The sequence below is a fragment of the Ursus maritimus genome, unplaced genomic scaffold (genome assembly GCF_017311325.1).
Source record: "Ursus maritimus isolate PB19 unplaced genomic scaffold, ASM1731132v1 scaffold_32, whole genome shotgun sequence".
NCBI classification, from domain to species: Eukaryota; Metazoa; Chordata; class Mammalia; order Carnivora; family Ursidae; genus Ursus; species Ursus maritimus.
Window position 1 is genome coordinate 17,456,293 of NW_024425786.1, and position 15,984 is coordinate 17,472,276.

At 47.7% G+C, this 15,984-nt stretch overlaps 1 protein-coding gene across 1 annotated transcript; it reads left to right on the forward strand.

Moving 5' to 3' along the window:
- The first annotated feature begins 968 nt into the window (after positions 1–968).
- Positions 969–14,911, forward strand: ELOA (elongin A). Its single transcript, XM_040645554.1, has 12 exons — positions 969–1,010; positions 1,116–1,355; positions 5,687–5,773; positions 6,614–6,720; positions 7,921–9,109; positions 9,476–9,590; positions 10,330–10,485; positions 10,591–10,688; positions 11,888–12,068; positions 12,384–12,495; positions 13,174–13,346; positions 14,522–14,911. The coding sequence occupies exons 1-12, from the start codon at positions 969–971 to the stop codon at positions 14,581–14,583; spliced, it is 2,562 nt and encodes an 853-aa protein (XP_040501488.1). The 3' UTR covers positions 14,584–14,911.
- Positions 14,912–15,984: the final 1,073 nt, after the last annotated feature.

Here is a 15,984-nt window from a genome sequence, read left to right on the forward strand (position 1 = left end):
AGTGCTTCTAAGATGGTGTATTGGGCTGGTGTGATTCAGGCCCTCCTGCTTCAGAGGAAACAGCCATTCATCCATTCACTCAAGATGTGTTTATTTGGTGCCTATTACAAGACGCTGTTCTAGGGGAAAGTGAGACACCCGGGCTCACCTATTATATTATCTCGCTTAGCTAAGCTGTTTGACTTCTGGCAAATCCCTTTCTCCCTCTGGCCCTCAATTCCTCGACTTATTCAGAGATGTGCCCTCACAGTGGACCTAAACCATTAAGATTCAAATTCCAGCTTCCTCTCTTTCCTATTGGGTGACCACATGCAGGTTAATTTGGGCTCCCCGGGCCTGTTTCCTCATCTGTAAAATGGGGATACTAGAACTCGTCTCATCCGGTTGCGCTCAGGGTGAAATAAAGACAGCCCAGCCACTGGCGCTCCGTGCGCTCAGCCCAGGGTGGTCGCTGAGGTTCCCCTCGGCAGACTCCCCGTGCGCTGGCCCGCCCCAGACCCGCTGACAGGTGGGAATCAGGGCGTGGCTCCCAGACCCCGGCCCGGGGGCGTGGCGAGGGTAGGACGGATAAAGCCCGGGTCTGGCGCCGCGGCCGCGTTCCGTCCTGACCGGACAGCGGTGAGGACGGCTCGGCTTGGGCTCCGAGCGCCGAGGACCGAAGAGGAGCTGCCCGGCGGCGGCCAGTACGGAGCCGGCGTGCTCGGACCACGCGTCCCAGCTCCCTGCGCGCGGCCGCCGAGCGGGCGCTGGGAACCTGGCCCCCTACCGCCCCGACACCCCCTCCGGCCCTGGGGGCGGGGCCTGCAGCCCACCGCCCCCTCCCTCCCCCCCGCGCCCCCCCACCGCCGCCGAGGCCCGGAAGGGGCCAGTAGCTTCCGTCTCCGCCGGGGATGCACGGAGGGCGGAGCTGCGGCCCGAGGACGCGACGCGAGCCCAGTTCCGGCGAGGAGGCCGCGCCAGTGACAGCGATGGCGGCGGAGTCGGCGCTCCAAGTTGTGGAGAAGCTGCAGGCGCGCCTGGCCGCGACCGGATGAAGAAGGTGAAGCTAGTGCTGCGAGAGCGCGGCCGGGCGTTAGGCTGACGGCCCGCTGGTCGCGGGCCCGAGTCGCCTGTAGCCGGCCGAGGCCGCGGGGCTCCACCCGGGCCATGGCCACCGCGGTTCGGCCTGGGTCGGCGAGTTCGCGGCCATGGGCCGCTGCCCGCGCGGGGCAGGGGGCGAGGGCCACGATGGCGCGCGCAGGGGCCCGGGAGCGCCCGCCGAGGCTCCCGGCGGCCGGGGCGCGCTCCGTGTGGACGCGGCGGGCCGGCCGGGCCCCCGGAGCCGCTCCCTCGGCGTCCCGGGCCAGCTGTTTCCCGTGGGGCGAGCCCGCTGGAGCTCATTCTCTCCCTGAGAAACGCGCCTGCTTGTATAGTGTCTTCGGATGTTCGTTCCGGGGGGAAGGGGCGAGTTTCTGCGCAACCCGGTGGAGTCTAGGCTCCGCGTGCGGTCCTGCGTCTCTGAGAGACGTTTTTATGGCTTTCTGGCTTGATAGCAGAACGTGGACCTTTTCGCTTTCTCAGTAAATCCCTTTCAGAACAAAACAAAATAAACCTTACGTCCCCTAGCTGTACGTACGGCTAAAAACTTAGGTTGCAATCGAAACAAACCCCCTCCCCCCAAAAAAGGTTAGAAGTTGCAGTTCGATTTCCTTTTGGCCTTGATAGAAAGGTAAGAGCTACCTTTTCTCATTGCTGCGAGTGATGGGCAACCATTTTTAATTGTACTCAGCTAGCTGGGTTGTTGTTGTTGTTTTTAACTGTTTTTGTTAAGTTGAATGCATTCCTCCCCCCTCCTGACTTTGTTTTATCCAGCTTCTCAGTGTCTGGAAGACTGGATGTTAGAATTTTTTTTTACTGAAACACACTGACGAAAACACTTAGGTGTTAGACATTCTCTGTGAGCACTCTGGCTCAGTGTGCAGTTCCGAAGAGTTGGATCTCTGAGCCCCAGCGTGCCTTTTGAAGAGGAAGTAATGGAGGGAGCCAGATGAGATAAAGTGGTGGTGAGATTTGAGTTCGAATCCATTTACCAGCCATGGACGTTGGGGACGTACTTTGCTGAGTCTGTTTGCTCACCTGCTTCTTCCTAGGACCCGAGTCAGAGGGGAAAGGCCAGGCTTATAGGAGGTGCTCAGTAGATATTAATCACCACTCTTTACAGGGTTTTCTTGTTTGTTTTGGTTTTTTTTCCTGAAGAGCTCCTTTCACTCTTCACCTTGTTCCCAGCCTGTCACAGATGAGGTTTTTTTCCTCCACTTCTAAAGGCTGTGCAAAGCATCTCACCATCAGGCCACTTTTTAACTCTTCTCATGTACAACTAGAGCCACTTCTTCAGGAAGCCATTGTAGTTCTAAATCTGCAAAAACTTAAATGCTTTTCAATGCTTATGTTAGATATTTCAGTACAGCTTCAGTACCTAGTGGCCAGACATATTTACATAAGTTTCTTTTTACAGTAACCCTTTGTGGGCATCTAATAAATGGTCATTATTTCTGAGCGCTAGTTGGTTTTCCTTAACACTGCAGGTTCGTGACTGATTTTTAAAACCTTAAAGCAGTATTATGTTCTAGCCCCTCACTCATCAGTTTAGTCTTTATTACTATAAGGTTTTAAAAAAAAAAAAGGACCATATAGTATCCACAATCATCTTCCCATTACAATTTAAATTTTGAAGTAGCTTTTCTAGTAATCGATGTGCACGAAATTTCGAATTGGGTAAAGATCTGTTGGCGTTTCATCCTACTTGAACTATTAGTGATTATTGTGAATATTTGGGCCTTCACTTCCCAGATAGCAAATCACCCTAAACTTCTGGTTTTGCATTATGAAGATGAGAAGATGTTGGGAGATCGTTTTTGCAAAGGGCACAATAGTCGGCATTCAGAACTGAGCTAACTACAGAGGGAAAACTGCAAGCTGGCACGCTGGCCTTCTCACCTCCTGTTAACCCAACAAGCTCCCACAGGTGGTTCTTGAAATTGCAAGATGATTATATAGCAGTATTGAATTTGCAACTAACTTGAGATTTCAAACTATTATTAGTCAGAGGATTGATTCCAGATCTATGTTCATGGATTTCCTTGCATTAAATGTCGGTGTTTAAGTGTAACTTTGTTTTAGCTCTAAGTCCATCATTGATCTGGACCTACTTGGGGAAAAGATATCAGACCAGGGTCACTTGGCTCCTACTATTTAATTGGAAACCAGTTCTCATGGGTGGTATAGTTTCTTGCTCTGTGTTACATTTTGAACGTGAAAACTAACAAGAGCACAGTTTGATAGCAAGTGGAGAACAAGGGGTCAACGTTATGAACATCTTTTGCTCTTTGGGTTGAAGGAGTGTGCAAAGGACAACTGAGATTCCTAAGCATGTACCATGCAAATGTTTGGCATTTCTCAGCGAGCTGTTACCAGTTCTTGCAAACTCTGCAGTTGGTCCCTTGGTTTGATAACGGCAAGTTTCCACCTACCTGAGGGTGCCCAAAGTCCTTTTACCTTGTTATTGCTTTGTACTTTCTTGAACCTCTTTGAAAATAGAGGGGCTCTGAAGCCCTTTTCCTCTTATGTTGTGCTAAGTCACTTTGAAATCTCCAGGATTTTCTTTTCTTCTTTTTTTTTTTTTTTTTTTTTTTGTCTGCTTTCGAGTCACCCCTGCTAACCCAAAGCGAAGCAGAAAGGCGGCATTTACACTTCTAATTAGTGTTAGGCTTTGAGATGAACACTCCCTCCGTGGCTTCTAGCCCCATCCTTGTATGTTGGCTTTGTAGAGGTCCTGGGACTCTCCATGGTGACCTCCTTTACTCTGTGGACTCTAAACTATCTAACAGTGTAATACCGAGGAAGAGCTCTTCTGCTTTGTTTCCAGCCACTTGAGCTCCTGTTCTGTTTTCTTTTCCTATTTTCTAAGGACAGTGTTAATTGTGTTGCATGTTTCTCCTGTCTTTGTAGTTCACGGTATTGTAGACACACTTGACTTCCTAGCTCGTGAGGCAAGTTACCTAACCTTACTAGGCTGTTTCGGTATCTAAAGTGGGGAGAAAAATACCCACTTGATAGAGTTGGTTAATGAGGACGAAATAAGGTAACACACGTAAGAACTTAGCATAGTCACAGACACACAGTAGATGGTCTGTAAGTGCCTTCCACGGAGTGGCATTAGCGGAAACAGTTTTTACAATGATCCTAAATTTTCCTGTAAGAAAAGGAATTGGCATTAATTTTTGCCCCCATAGCTTGGGTGACAAACACACATAGATGTTATCCTGAGTTGATGGTGGTGATCACATTTGAAGTGGAGGATAATTTTCATTCAGCTGTGAAGGCGAAACTCCCTGGATACACAACTTGGCTTCTCATTTGTTCCCAGCCAAACAAGATGATCACTTGTGATCCAATTGCTCTGCCCAGAGACGAAGTTCAGTAATTATTGAAGTAGAATGACCAGAAAAACATTTGCTACTCCACCTAATAGCACTATGGCATACTAATTATAGCCCGGGCTACACATGGAAAAGGAACCGATCTTGTTATCTGGTGCTGAAATGTGAAGGTAGTCACAGTTATCTATTTTGAACTATTTGTACTTTGCACCACGCCTTGAATGGTAAGTATGTTTATATACATGTAAACATTTCCTGAAAAGTGGCATAGCCAGTCATGACTTTGGGTAGAAATGGAGTAAGTAGGAATTAGCTGGGGAATATCTGGTTGATGATCAAGGGTAGACATTTCGAGAGCTGTCAGTTGATGAATGAAATGATTAGTAATCATTTATTTAAAAAAAAAAAGCCTTCAGTGAGCTTCTATAGTGTTCCAGGCACTATGGCATCCTCAGTGCACATGGTTTGTCTCTGTGAATCCTCACAACTTGTGAAGTTGTGAAGAGACAGGATCAGTTCCTGTTTTGCAGATGAAGTAACTAAGGTTCAAGGAGGTCAATGACTTGCACAAGATCACCTGGTGGGGAGATGACTGGACCAAACGGAAGCCCGTCTCTGACTCTAGAACTCTGTCTCAACAGCTCTGCTGTCCTGATTTTGACCTAGGTTTAGGACTATAGAAAGGAAATGTGACCAAACCCAGATTACTTTTCTAATCTTCCCAGACATTTTGTGTTCACAATTTGTACCAGCAAACCTCTGATTCTGGCAACTTGAAATTGGTCTTGAAGTTCCCACTTGTATCAAAAAAACCCCACAATTCTGTTAAACTCTGACTCTTCCTGGAAACATGATACCCTTTTCCTGGAGAAACCTCTTCTCCTTTTCACTTTCCTCTGTGCTGGGTCCATGGGTAATTTCCCTGAATTGGCACCTTTCTCAGAAATTCTCTCTCAGAACTGGGGCAGTGATAGTTGTTGATGACTTTTATTAGAGTTGATAGGTTTGGTTCTCTTATCTAAGTCTTACCTTACATAGTACATACATGGTGTTACAGAGTGGTTGAAAGCAGGGAATCTAAAGCTACAGACCTGAGTACATCTGGCCCTACTTGCATCCTGGGGCAAGTGACTTAACTTTTCTGAGCCTGTTTTCAAACTTGTAAAATAAAGATAATAACCATACTTATTACTGTACAACACATAGAACTCAGGAAGCACTAACCATCATATTATTATTTGTTCCAGTGAATGATTATGATTTTATAGAAATTAATGTTTATTTTATTCTCTCTGCAGCTTTTAAAATATTTGAAGAAACTCTCCACCTTGCCTATTACAGTAGACATTCTTGCGGTAAGAAGTGTTAGGTATTATATAACTATATTCCGTCCCCTTCCCACTGGAGAGATTGTACAATAAAATTAAAAGCATGGGCTTTGAAAGTGAAAGAAACCAGACACAAGGCCACATACTGTATGGTTCTGTTTATGTGAAATGTCCAGAATAGGCAGATCCATAGACAGAAGGTAGGGGTGGGAGGAATTGGGAGGAATGGGGTTTCTTTTTAGGGTTATAGAAATGTTCTGGAATTACTAGTGATGGTTGCACAGTATTATGAGTGTCCTGGAAACCAATAAACTATATACTTTAAAAAGGTTAAAATGAACTTTGTGCAGTGACAGTATTGTAGCCAGTGAGGTTTATCTGAGGTGTTATTGCTAATTGAAAATAAAATGGTTAAAATGGTGAATTTTGTCTTAAAATTTAAAAAAGTAAATAACTTAGCTTTGGCATCAACTAGTCCTGGATTCAAATCCAAGTTCTGTGAGTTTAGGCTGTTCCTTCGATGTGAAACAGAACAGATTCCTGCCTCGCAGCGTTGTTGTCAGGACTCATTGAGATTTGTATGCAAAAGCTCTCAGCTCAGTGCCTGACACCCGCTGTAATCACTCTTGTTATTTATTGTTCTAGTCCTAGAAGTGTTTTTAATACACTGTTTGGCTCTTCTGAGGTTGGTGTGCTCTGCTACTGTGTGTCATTAGAGATTGGAGGCATAGACACAAAGTAGTTTTGTACTGAGACTCGCAAAGTATGTTTTAGGAAGGAGTTTCTCAAAGCAAGAGGCCTTATTTCCTTAGAAAGTTGTGAGCCTGGTTCTACAACCCCCTAACAATTCTTTTGTCAAATCTGTAGGAGACCGGAGTTGGGAAAACAGTAAACAGCTTGCGAAAACACGAGCACGTTGGAAGTTTTGCCAGGGATCTGGTGGCCCAGTGGAAGAAACTGGTTCCTGTGGAACGGTAAGAACATTATTCTGTAGGTTTGTTCAATTTCTTGGTTAAATCTGGCACTTGGAATGTTTACAAATATGTTTTCTTTATCATTCTTTCTCTGCCTTCTTATTTAAAATATTTATTTTGGGGGTGCCTGGGTGGCTCAGTCCATTAAGTTTCGGCTCAGGTCGTGATCTTAGGGTCCTGGGATCGAGCCCCACGTTTGTCTGGCTCTGTGCTCAGCACAGGTCTGCTGGAGACTGTCTCCCTCTCCTCCCTCTGCTCCACCCCTGCTCTTGCTCCCTTATTCTCTCTAAAATAAATATTTATTTCGCCTTGATTATAAAAATCAGTGATCATTATAGGATTTTAGAAAATATTAAAAAATAGAAAGAAGTATCAGAATTTCTTGTAATTCTGCCATCCAAACATAAGCATTAACATTTTGATATGTTTCTTTCTAACCTCTTTTTATTTATTTTTAATTAATTTATTTTTTAAAGATTTTTATTTATTTGAGAGAGACAGAGAGCAGGGAGCTAGATGTGGGGCTTGATCCCAGAACCCCAGGGATCATGACCTGAGCCGAAGACAGGCGCTTAACTGAGCCACTCAGGCACCCTACCCTCTTTATAAAAGACATTTTTATATAGTTGTGAACAAACTATATAAACAACCACCCCTTTGTTTTATATAACAAGTTAAATATGTCTCCATGTTGAATTTTTTTTTCAGTTTTTTTAAAAAGATTTTATTTATTTATTTATTTACTTACTTACTTACTTACTTACTTATTTATTTTAACAGGGGGAGGGGCAGAGGGACAAGGAGACTCCCTGTTGAGCAGGGAAGCCCCATGCAGGGCTTGATCCCAGAATCCCGGGATCCTGGTCTGAGCCCAAGGCAGACGTTTAACCTACTGAGCCACCCGGGTGCCCCCATGTTGAAAAATTTTTAAGCACTTTTCATGTCCTCAAGATATCTGATCTTTGTATCCTGCAGTTAAATGCATCATTTTCTGTGTTTTGAATTATTTGAGCTTTCCTAATCTCAAACTTTAGTTGAGTATTTTTGAGCAGGACCCATTCATCCTCTTCCCAAGACCTTGTTTCTAACTCTGCATCCTTTGCATCTCTTCTTGTGAGTCCAGGTTCTGTGACTTTGTCCTCTGAACAAGGATTACACGGAGATTTATATCTGCTCTATGTACTTTTTCTTTTATTGTAGAAACACTGAGCCTGATGAACAGGACTTTGAGAGGAGCAATTCCCGAAAGCGCCCCAGGGATGCTGTTCAGAAGGAGGAGGAGATAGAGGGGGACTACCAGGAAAACTGGAAAGCCTCCAGTAGCCAATCCTATAGCCCTGATCACAGGCAGAAAAAACACAGAAAACTCTCGGAACCCGAGAGAACTCACAAAGCGTCTCACGTTCAAGAGAGGAGAGACGAGAGAAAGAGGTGCCATAGAGTTTCGCCAGTTTATTCTTCAGACCACGAATCTTCTGATTATGGCCATGTTCAGTCCCCTCCATCGTCTGCCAGTCCCCATCAGATGTCCATGGACCCTTACAGATCCTTGGAGGAGGACCATGAGCCCTTTGTTCCACATCAGAAGCCTGGAAAAGGCCATAGTAATGCCTTTCAGGACAGACTGGGGATTAGTCAGGACCGACACCTGGGGGACCCCCAGGGGAAAGGGGCTGTGAGTCAGAACAAGGAGCACAGATCTTATAAGGAAAAACGTCCGGTGGATGCCAGGGGAGATGGGAAGTCGTCTTTGAGCAGAGAGAAATCACACAAGGCCATCTCCAAAGAGGAAAACCGAAGGCCACTCTCAGGGGATAGCACAAAGGACAAACTGCCCTCTAGTGGTGTCAAGAAAGAGAAGGAGAAAGAGGGCAGCACCAAGAAGAAGTTTTTACCCCCCTTGGAAGTTGCTTCAGACAACCACCTTAAAAACAAGCCAAAGCACAAAGACGCAGAGAAAACCAAATCGGACAAAACCAAGCAGAGTCTAGACAGCTTAGACGTAGGAAAGGGGGCGGGAGAGCTGCTGCCCAAGGTGAAAGACAGGGTTTCTAACAACCTAAAGACTTCAGAAGGGAAAGTAAAAACTTCTCATTCAGATAGAAAGTCAGTGGGCTCCCTCCCTAAGGCTGAGGACGCAGATATGGATGATGAATTTGAGCAGCCCACCATGTCTTTTGAGTCCTACCTCAGCTATGACCAGCCCCGGAAGAAAAAGAAAAAGATTGTGAAGACTTCAGCCACAACTCTTGGAGAAAAAGGACTAAAAAAAAATGATTCGAAAAGCACTAGTAAAAATTTGGACTCAGTTCAGAAATTACCTAAAGTGAACGAAAACAAGTCTGAGAAGCTTCAGCCAGCTGGCGCCGATTCAGCCAAGCTGAAAAAGGTAAGCCCTTCGCTGCTTGGTGGCTTCCCAGCTGGAGCATCTGGCTGCGCAGAGCTCCCAGGACCTGTCCCGCCTCTGTTCTGCTTGGCTGGCTTTTATGTGGCCTGTTGAATTTCAGTTTCCAGGCCTCTCTAGCTGCCAGGGCAGCTGGCACCCAAGATGCACGTTTCCCGCGGTGTCCCGTCGTGCTGGGCCCATCTCTGTATTTCCTGCCTTCGGTCTTGTCAGACCTGGCTGATGGCCCCCCCTCCAGCCTGGGTCTGCTTGGGAAAGTGTCTGCCTCGTCAGCACTGCTGGGAACGGGCTGTAGGGCAGAGAGCTGTGCTCATACACGGGGCTGTCCACTCACTGGTCTTGTCTCTGCAGGTCCCCACGGATGCATTACCGGTGTTGCCAGACCTCCCATTACCCATGATACAGGCCAATTACCGGCCACTTCCTACCCTGGAATTGATGTCCTCCTTCCCACCAAAGCGAAAAGGTATTTTCTGCATGCTTTTTTAAATATTTAGATTTTAACAATTTATTCATAATGTCCTAAGATTTTGGTGCATTTCCTATCCTCCCAGGCTCTGGAGTTTGACAGCTTGGGTTTGAAACCCAGCTTTGGCTTCTAAAAGTTCTATGAACTGGGATAATAATTTTCTTGGACTTCAGTTTCATGCTCTATAAGTGGGCACAATAATGGTATCTGCCTCACAAGTCTGTTAAGTGGATTAAAAGTGATAATGCTGGTTAAGCTCTTCACTAGTGTTCAGTAAATCTTAGCTGCTGCTGTTACTAGCTGTCCTTTATTCTATTTGTTCTGCCTGAGCTTTTTATCTGGGGAAAAAAAAGTTCTGGTCTTAATAGCAAAAGAATTAGAAGCCACATAAGTGTCCCTCAGCAAGACAGTCACTAAACCAGGGTTCATCCACACAGTGGCCTTCTATACAGCTGTAACCAATGTGGAAAGTCTGTCTGATATGGGATGATTTCTAAAATGCGGTAAATGAAAGAACAATGATAGTAGGTGTTACTGGTGAAATTGGTGAAAATGGAATAAAATACATACTTGCTTATTTTTGCATAGACTTGATGGAAGAATATACAAAACTGGTAGCATTGGTTGCCTTCGAGAAAGTGCACTGGGAGGCTGAGGAAGGGGGAGAGAAGGAGAGCTCTCCCTGTAGAGCTTAGTGTCCTTTGTAACGTACAGTCCTGTCCTCCTTGCCCTGTAGCGCTCTCTTCACCCCAGGAAGAGGAAGAAGCTGGATTCACTGGACGAAGAATGAATTCTAAGATGCAGGTGTATTCTGGCTCCAAATGTGCCTATCTCCCCAAGATGATGACCTTGCACCAGCAGTGCATCCGGGTACTTAAAAACAACATCGATTGTAAGTCACATGCTTTTCTCGTGCTCTAACACACATTGTGGCCCTGGGACCTCACCGTTAGGTGGCTTGGCCAGTATTCAGCACTTCACCTTTGATTCTCTGCAGCCATCTTTGAAGTGGGTGGTGTCCCGTATTCTGTTCTGGAGCCCGTCCTGGAGAGGTGTACGCCTGACCAGCTGTACCGCATAGAGGAGTACAATCACGTGAGTACCCGTGGGCGCAGAGAAGCCCGTCTTCTGGTTCGTGTCTCCAGAAGGAGCTTGGGCTCTGAAGCTTGAGTGGGTGAAGGGCAGGCGGCAGTGGTCGGTTCACTGTTGTGGGCATGTTGCTTCCCCTGCGGGCCTTGAACCGTGCATATTTTTAGCACCTGCTTCTGGCACCAAATCAAGATGGGCTTCAAAAGGAGCAGAAAAACACTGCCCATCCTTCTCTTGAGCTTGCCTAGTCGCAGAGGTCAGGGGAGAGTTTTGGCAGCACGGCCTCTAGGATCCAGGGCAGCGGCAGAGCTTTGTGTTGACACTCAGGGGTCTGGTGACTATGAAAGGGCACGGGGGCACCTGGGGGCTCAGGCGGTTAACATCCGACTCTTGATTGCAGCTCAGGTCATGATCTCAGAGTCATGAGCTCAAGTCCCGTGTCAGGCTCCATGCTGGGTGTGGGAACCTGATTGAGATTCTCTCTTTTCCTCTGCCCCCTCCCCCCTCTTCAAAAAAAAAAAAAAAAAAGAAGGAAAAAAGAGCACAGATTGGTTAGGTGTCTCCTAGAGACATCCAGGTGTGACCAAATGTCTTTCTTACAATGCTGGACACGTAGTCATTTGATTGCATTCGCTGGCTGTCTCTAATTCTGAGGGATCATCCTTAGGTAGGCCCCTTGCCTGGATGTGTCATCATCGCAGTTCTACCTGTCAGCAGTTTCCTAAAGGAAAAACCTGGTCTTCAGCTAGTTTGTGTTGTCTTCTCTCCTAACCCCACAACCCCCAAAAGCAGCTAGTACAGTGCCTCACACTTAACATTTTTTTTTTATATATAGTGATTTTTTTTCTAGAACCGTGGTATTTTATTTTATTTTATTTTTTTTTTTTTTAAGATTTTATTTATTTATTTGACAGAGACAGAGACAGTCAGCGAGAGAGGGAACACAAGCAGGGGGAGTGGGAGAGGAAGAAGCAGGCTCCTAGCGGAGGAGCCTGATGTGGGGCTCGATCCCATAATGCCGGGATCACACCCTGAGCCGAAGGCAGACGCTTAACCGCTGTGCCACGCAGGCGCTCCTAGAACCGTGGTATTTTAATACAATACTATGAGGACCAAAAAACCACGAGGAAAGTGGTCACCCTGAGGTGATTAAGATGGAAAAGAGATATGCTTGCATATGAATGATGTCCTGGTTCTGATTTTAGGTATTAATTGAAGAAACAGATCAATTATGGAAAGTTCATTGTCACCGAGACTTTAAGGAAGAGAGGCCAGAAGAGTACGAGTCATGGCGGGAGATGTACCTGCGGCTTCAGGATGCCCGGGAGCAGCGGCTACGCGTGCTGACCAAGAATATCAGATCTGCACATGCCAATAAGCCCAAAGGTAACGGGGACCCGGGCAGGAGGGGGCCACCTGGCAAAACAGTGAGCCCTGTGCTCTGGTCAACCACAGGGCCTTAGCAGGCCGAGCTGATGTAGCCTCCAGCTTCTAAATCTGTCTTGCTTTTGCAGAAGCGGGGCAGGGGTGGGCTGTATCTTCTGCCACCACACATACTATCTATAGGGGTTTTCAGGGTTAATAACCCCCTGGCTTTGGGGGCACCTGGAAAGCCTTTACCTCTTAATAGTGTAAAGTATTAAAATCACAGTAGCATCTCTGCTCTAAAAAGCAGGTATTGATCTCCATATTTCTCAACAGGCCGACAAGCAAAGATGGCCTTTGTCAACTCTGTGGCCAAACCGCCTCGTGATGTTCGACGGAGACAAGAGAAGTTTGGAACCGGAGGAGCAGCTGTGCCTGAGAAAATTAGGTGAGCCCCCTGCAGCTTAGGGTTTCTGTGTGATCAGGGAGGAGAGCGCCAAGAGCTTGTCTTTCAGCCCTACAAGGCATCCCAGGGGCAGGAAGCAATTCATTTCTGGGGTGAGAGCACGGCCTTGCAGAGTGGATTTTGGAGGCTGACCTTGACCAGCTCAGCACTTGACCCCCCCGGAGCCTCCACGTCCATGACTGCAGTGTAGGCCGATAATTATTCCTGCCTCTCGGGGGTTAAGATTAAATGGAGAACAGGGGAGACACTCCCTTGTGCTTTCCCTTTCTCCCTTTAAACAAACCATGCTCCTGGGGCGCCCGGCTGGCGCAGTCATTGGAGTATGCGACTCGTGATCTCGCGGTCACGAATTTGAGCCCCACGGTGAATGGTAGAGATTACTTAAAAAAAAAAAAAAATAAGAAAAAGAATAAAATAAACCATTGTTGCCGTGATGAGTACATAAGCTCAGTCACGTTAACATTTTCAGAATACAGAGTTACGCCTAAAGGGTGAAGGGCTAACGCCGTTAGCTCTGTGCCATCCCCAGAGTCCGGGGCCCTAGGGTCGGCTGGGCAAAGCCACAGAACTGGGTCTTCCTCAGGCAGGCCGGCCGTAGGCTGTCGGTGCCGAGGGCAGATTTCTCACACCCGGGACTAACCAGCTGGCTCTGTGTTGCAGGATTAAGCCAGCCCCGTACCCCACAGGAAACAGCCACGCTCCCTCCGGCGGTGGCAACAGCTACGGCGCCAGCCCCGAGGAGCCGGCCTACGATGGTCCAAGCACCAGCGGTGCTCACTTGGCTCCCGTGCTCAGCACTGTTTCCTACGATCCTAGGAAACCGACTGTGAAGAGTAAGTAACTTGGGGTTCATGCTCAGCTATCTCAGAACCGGTATTTGAAGCCTCGACTGTCCTGGCCGCTGCATCACGTTCCGCGTGCTAGGTGAGGCACGTGGCCGAGGCTCTGCCCGTGGCTGGTCCAGATGTTGGTGCCTCCTTCCCCGGCTTTGTGCGTGACGCACGAGCATCTTCCAAATAACGATCGTCGTTTTGGCACTCTGCCTTTTTTTTGGGGGGGGGGGGGAACCTGAATGTAAACCTGCTTCTCCGGGCAATAACACGGGGTTCATAACTATTACTATTAACTGCTAAATGACAGTCCGTCTGGAGGGTTTGTAACCTATAACCCCCAGCTTCCAGGTATTTATTTTTTATATCTAGTTACGTGTATTTTGTATTTTATTACATGTATTACCATAGACTATCTCCAGTATTTTTTTTTTTTTTTTTAAGATTTTGTTTATTTATTTGACAGAGATAGAGACAGCCAGAGAGGGAACACAAGCAGGGGGAGTGGGAGAGGAAGAAGCAGGCTCATAGCAGAGGAGCCTGATGTGGGGCTCGATCCCATAATGCCGGGATCACGCCCTGAGCCGGAGGCAGACGCCCAACCGCTGTGCCACCCAGGCGCCCCATCTCCAGTATTGTAAGCGGGCATCCTCCCCTAAAAGCAGGCTTCTGTATTCACTCTTGGGCCCGTGGGCAGGTAGGAGTCCTGGCATGAGCCTTGGCCGTGCTCGGGTGAATTATTCAAGAGGGCGGGCTAGCCAGCCTGAGGTGGCGTTTATTTTGAGCTCGTCTCGGACGTGCTGCTGCCCTGCACAGACCCAAGTGAGAGGGCTGCCTTGTGCTGGTTCGGATACTGGTGACTCAGAACGGCCGTGAGATGGAGCTGGTGAATCCCAGTTCTGCCGCCTGCTGCCCAACCAGGGGGTGGGTCGGCCAGGGTCTCGGGGTTGGTGAGGTGGTCGCAGGTAGAGCCGGGGATGGTTACGGGCCGGCAGGCGCTGCGGAAGTGCCGGTACGTGCTGCTCCGCTGTCGTGCTGGGAGCGGACTCCTGCGTATCCCCATCTGTCTGCTGGTGCGGAGCCGAGAGCAGCAGGGCTTGGCCTTGGTGTCAGCCAGTCACGTGTGTTAGTCTAAACTGCCACGATCTGAAACAACTGCCTGATTGCTCTTCTCACAGAGATCGCCCCAATGATGGCCAAGACGATTAAAGCTTTCAAGAACAGGTTCTCCCGACGATAAACTGAGGACTCGCCTTGGAGACGAATTAGCGGGGAGGAGTGCCAGGACAGTGGGGTTGGGGAATGGAACTTCCAGAGGAGACCAGGATCCTTTGCTTGGAGGCACCTTTTGGTCTCCGAACCCTGCACGGCCCGCAGGTGTTGCCCCTGTGAGCCTGTGCACCGCGGCCACTGCCTCCCGGCCTGGAGAACACTTCAGAATTCTGAAGAAGATGTGAAGCCTCAGTCTTACCGAGGATTTTAAGGTCAATTATACTTTTGTTGTTAATTAGCTTCTTTGTAAACTATAAGACATAGTTTTAATTAATAAATATTGCCCCCAGATTGTATTTATATTACCCCAGTATTTTTTTTTTTTTTTTTTTTTTTTTTTAGGTCCTCTACTATACACTTAGCCTTTTATTTTCAGGGTCCCTTATTAAAGTTAGATAAAAACCTAGTGAAAGCCATTCCCCTGTCCCAGTTCAGCTCTTCTGAGTGGACTCCGGTCCAGAGGGAGGGCTGGGCATCCTCAGCGCCTGTGTGGTGCCTGCTGCACAGAGGGCCCGGAGTGGGTCCTGGGCTGCCCGTCCTAGCGGGGCGCCTCGACGTGGAGACCAGAAGTGTTCAGGGTGGACCCCTCGCCTCTGAGGCCCTTCTCGGTGTTGCTTTGAGTTCCTATGCAGGCACATCTCTTCTTCTTCATTAAATAGTATTTATTAAAGGAGGTTATTTGTAAAGCTCTAGAGTCTTTTCCCCATCCTTTTTGCCAGTTCCCACTTTTTTGAGGCTCACTAGAGGACACAGAGCCTTGGGGGATCGATTTGCACAGAACCCCAACATTTTTACGATTTACAATTTCTGATTCAAAACTTTAGGGTCTTTTTTTCCTCCCCTATTTTTCCTTCTCCCCACTAGCGGGGGGGAACACACATGGCAGGGCTTTCTGTGCCCCCCCCCATTCAACTTCGGAGTCTAAGAAGCCAGCACTTTAATCTCTTGTTCCCTGTGAACTGCTAACAGAAGCGAGTGATTTTAAAAGTTGTAACGCTGTGTTCGAAATTGGTTTTGTTTTGCCTTTCTTTAAAAGGTAAGATCATGTGATTGAAAGAGCACAAGAATTTGCTATGTTTTGTAGAGAACTTTGCAGCTGAAGCTGTCTCTACTTTTTGCGTGTTTAAGCCAGAATTTGGAGGGAACGGCCAACTTAGGGAAAGTGTCTGAGCTGTAGTGTCAGGATGGGGGAGAACCGCAAGGACACCCACCAGGTTTGGGAAGGGAGGATCTCACTTTCAAGCTGACATAGGAGCAAGATCAGCACTTAGGAGGGCAGCGTCAGTGCCCTTCTCGGCTGTTGACGAGCACTGATCTCGTAGGAACCCACTTGGTTGTGACCCAGGGGGAAGCAGATGCTATAAATTTG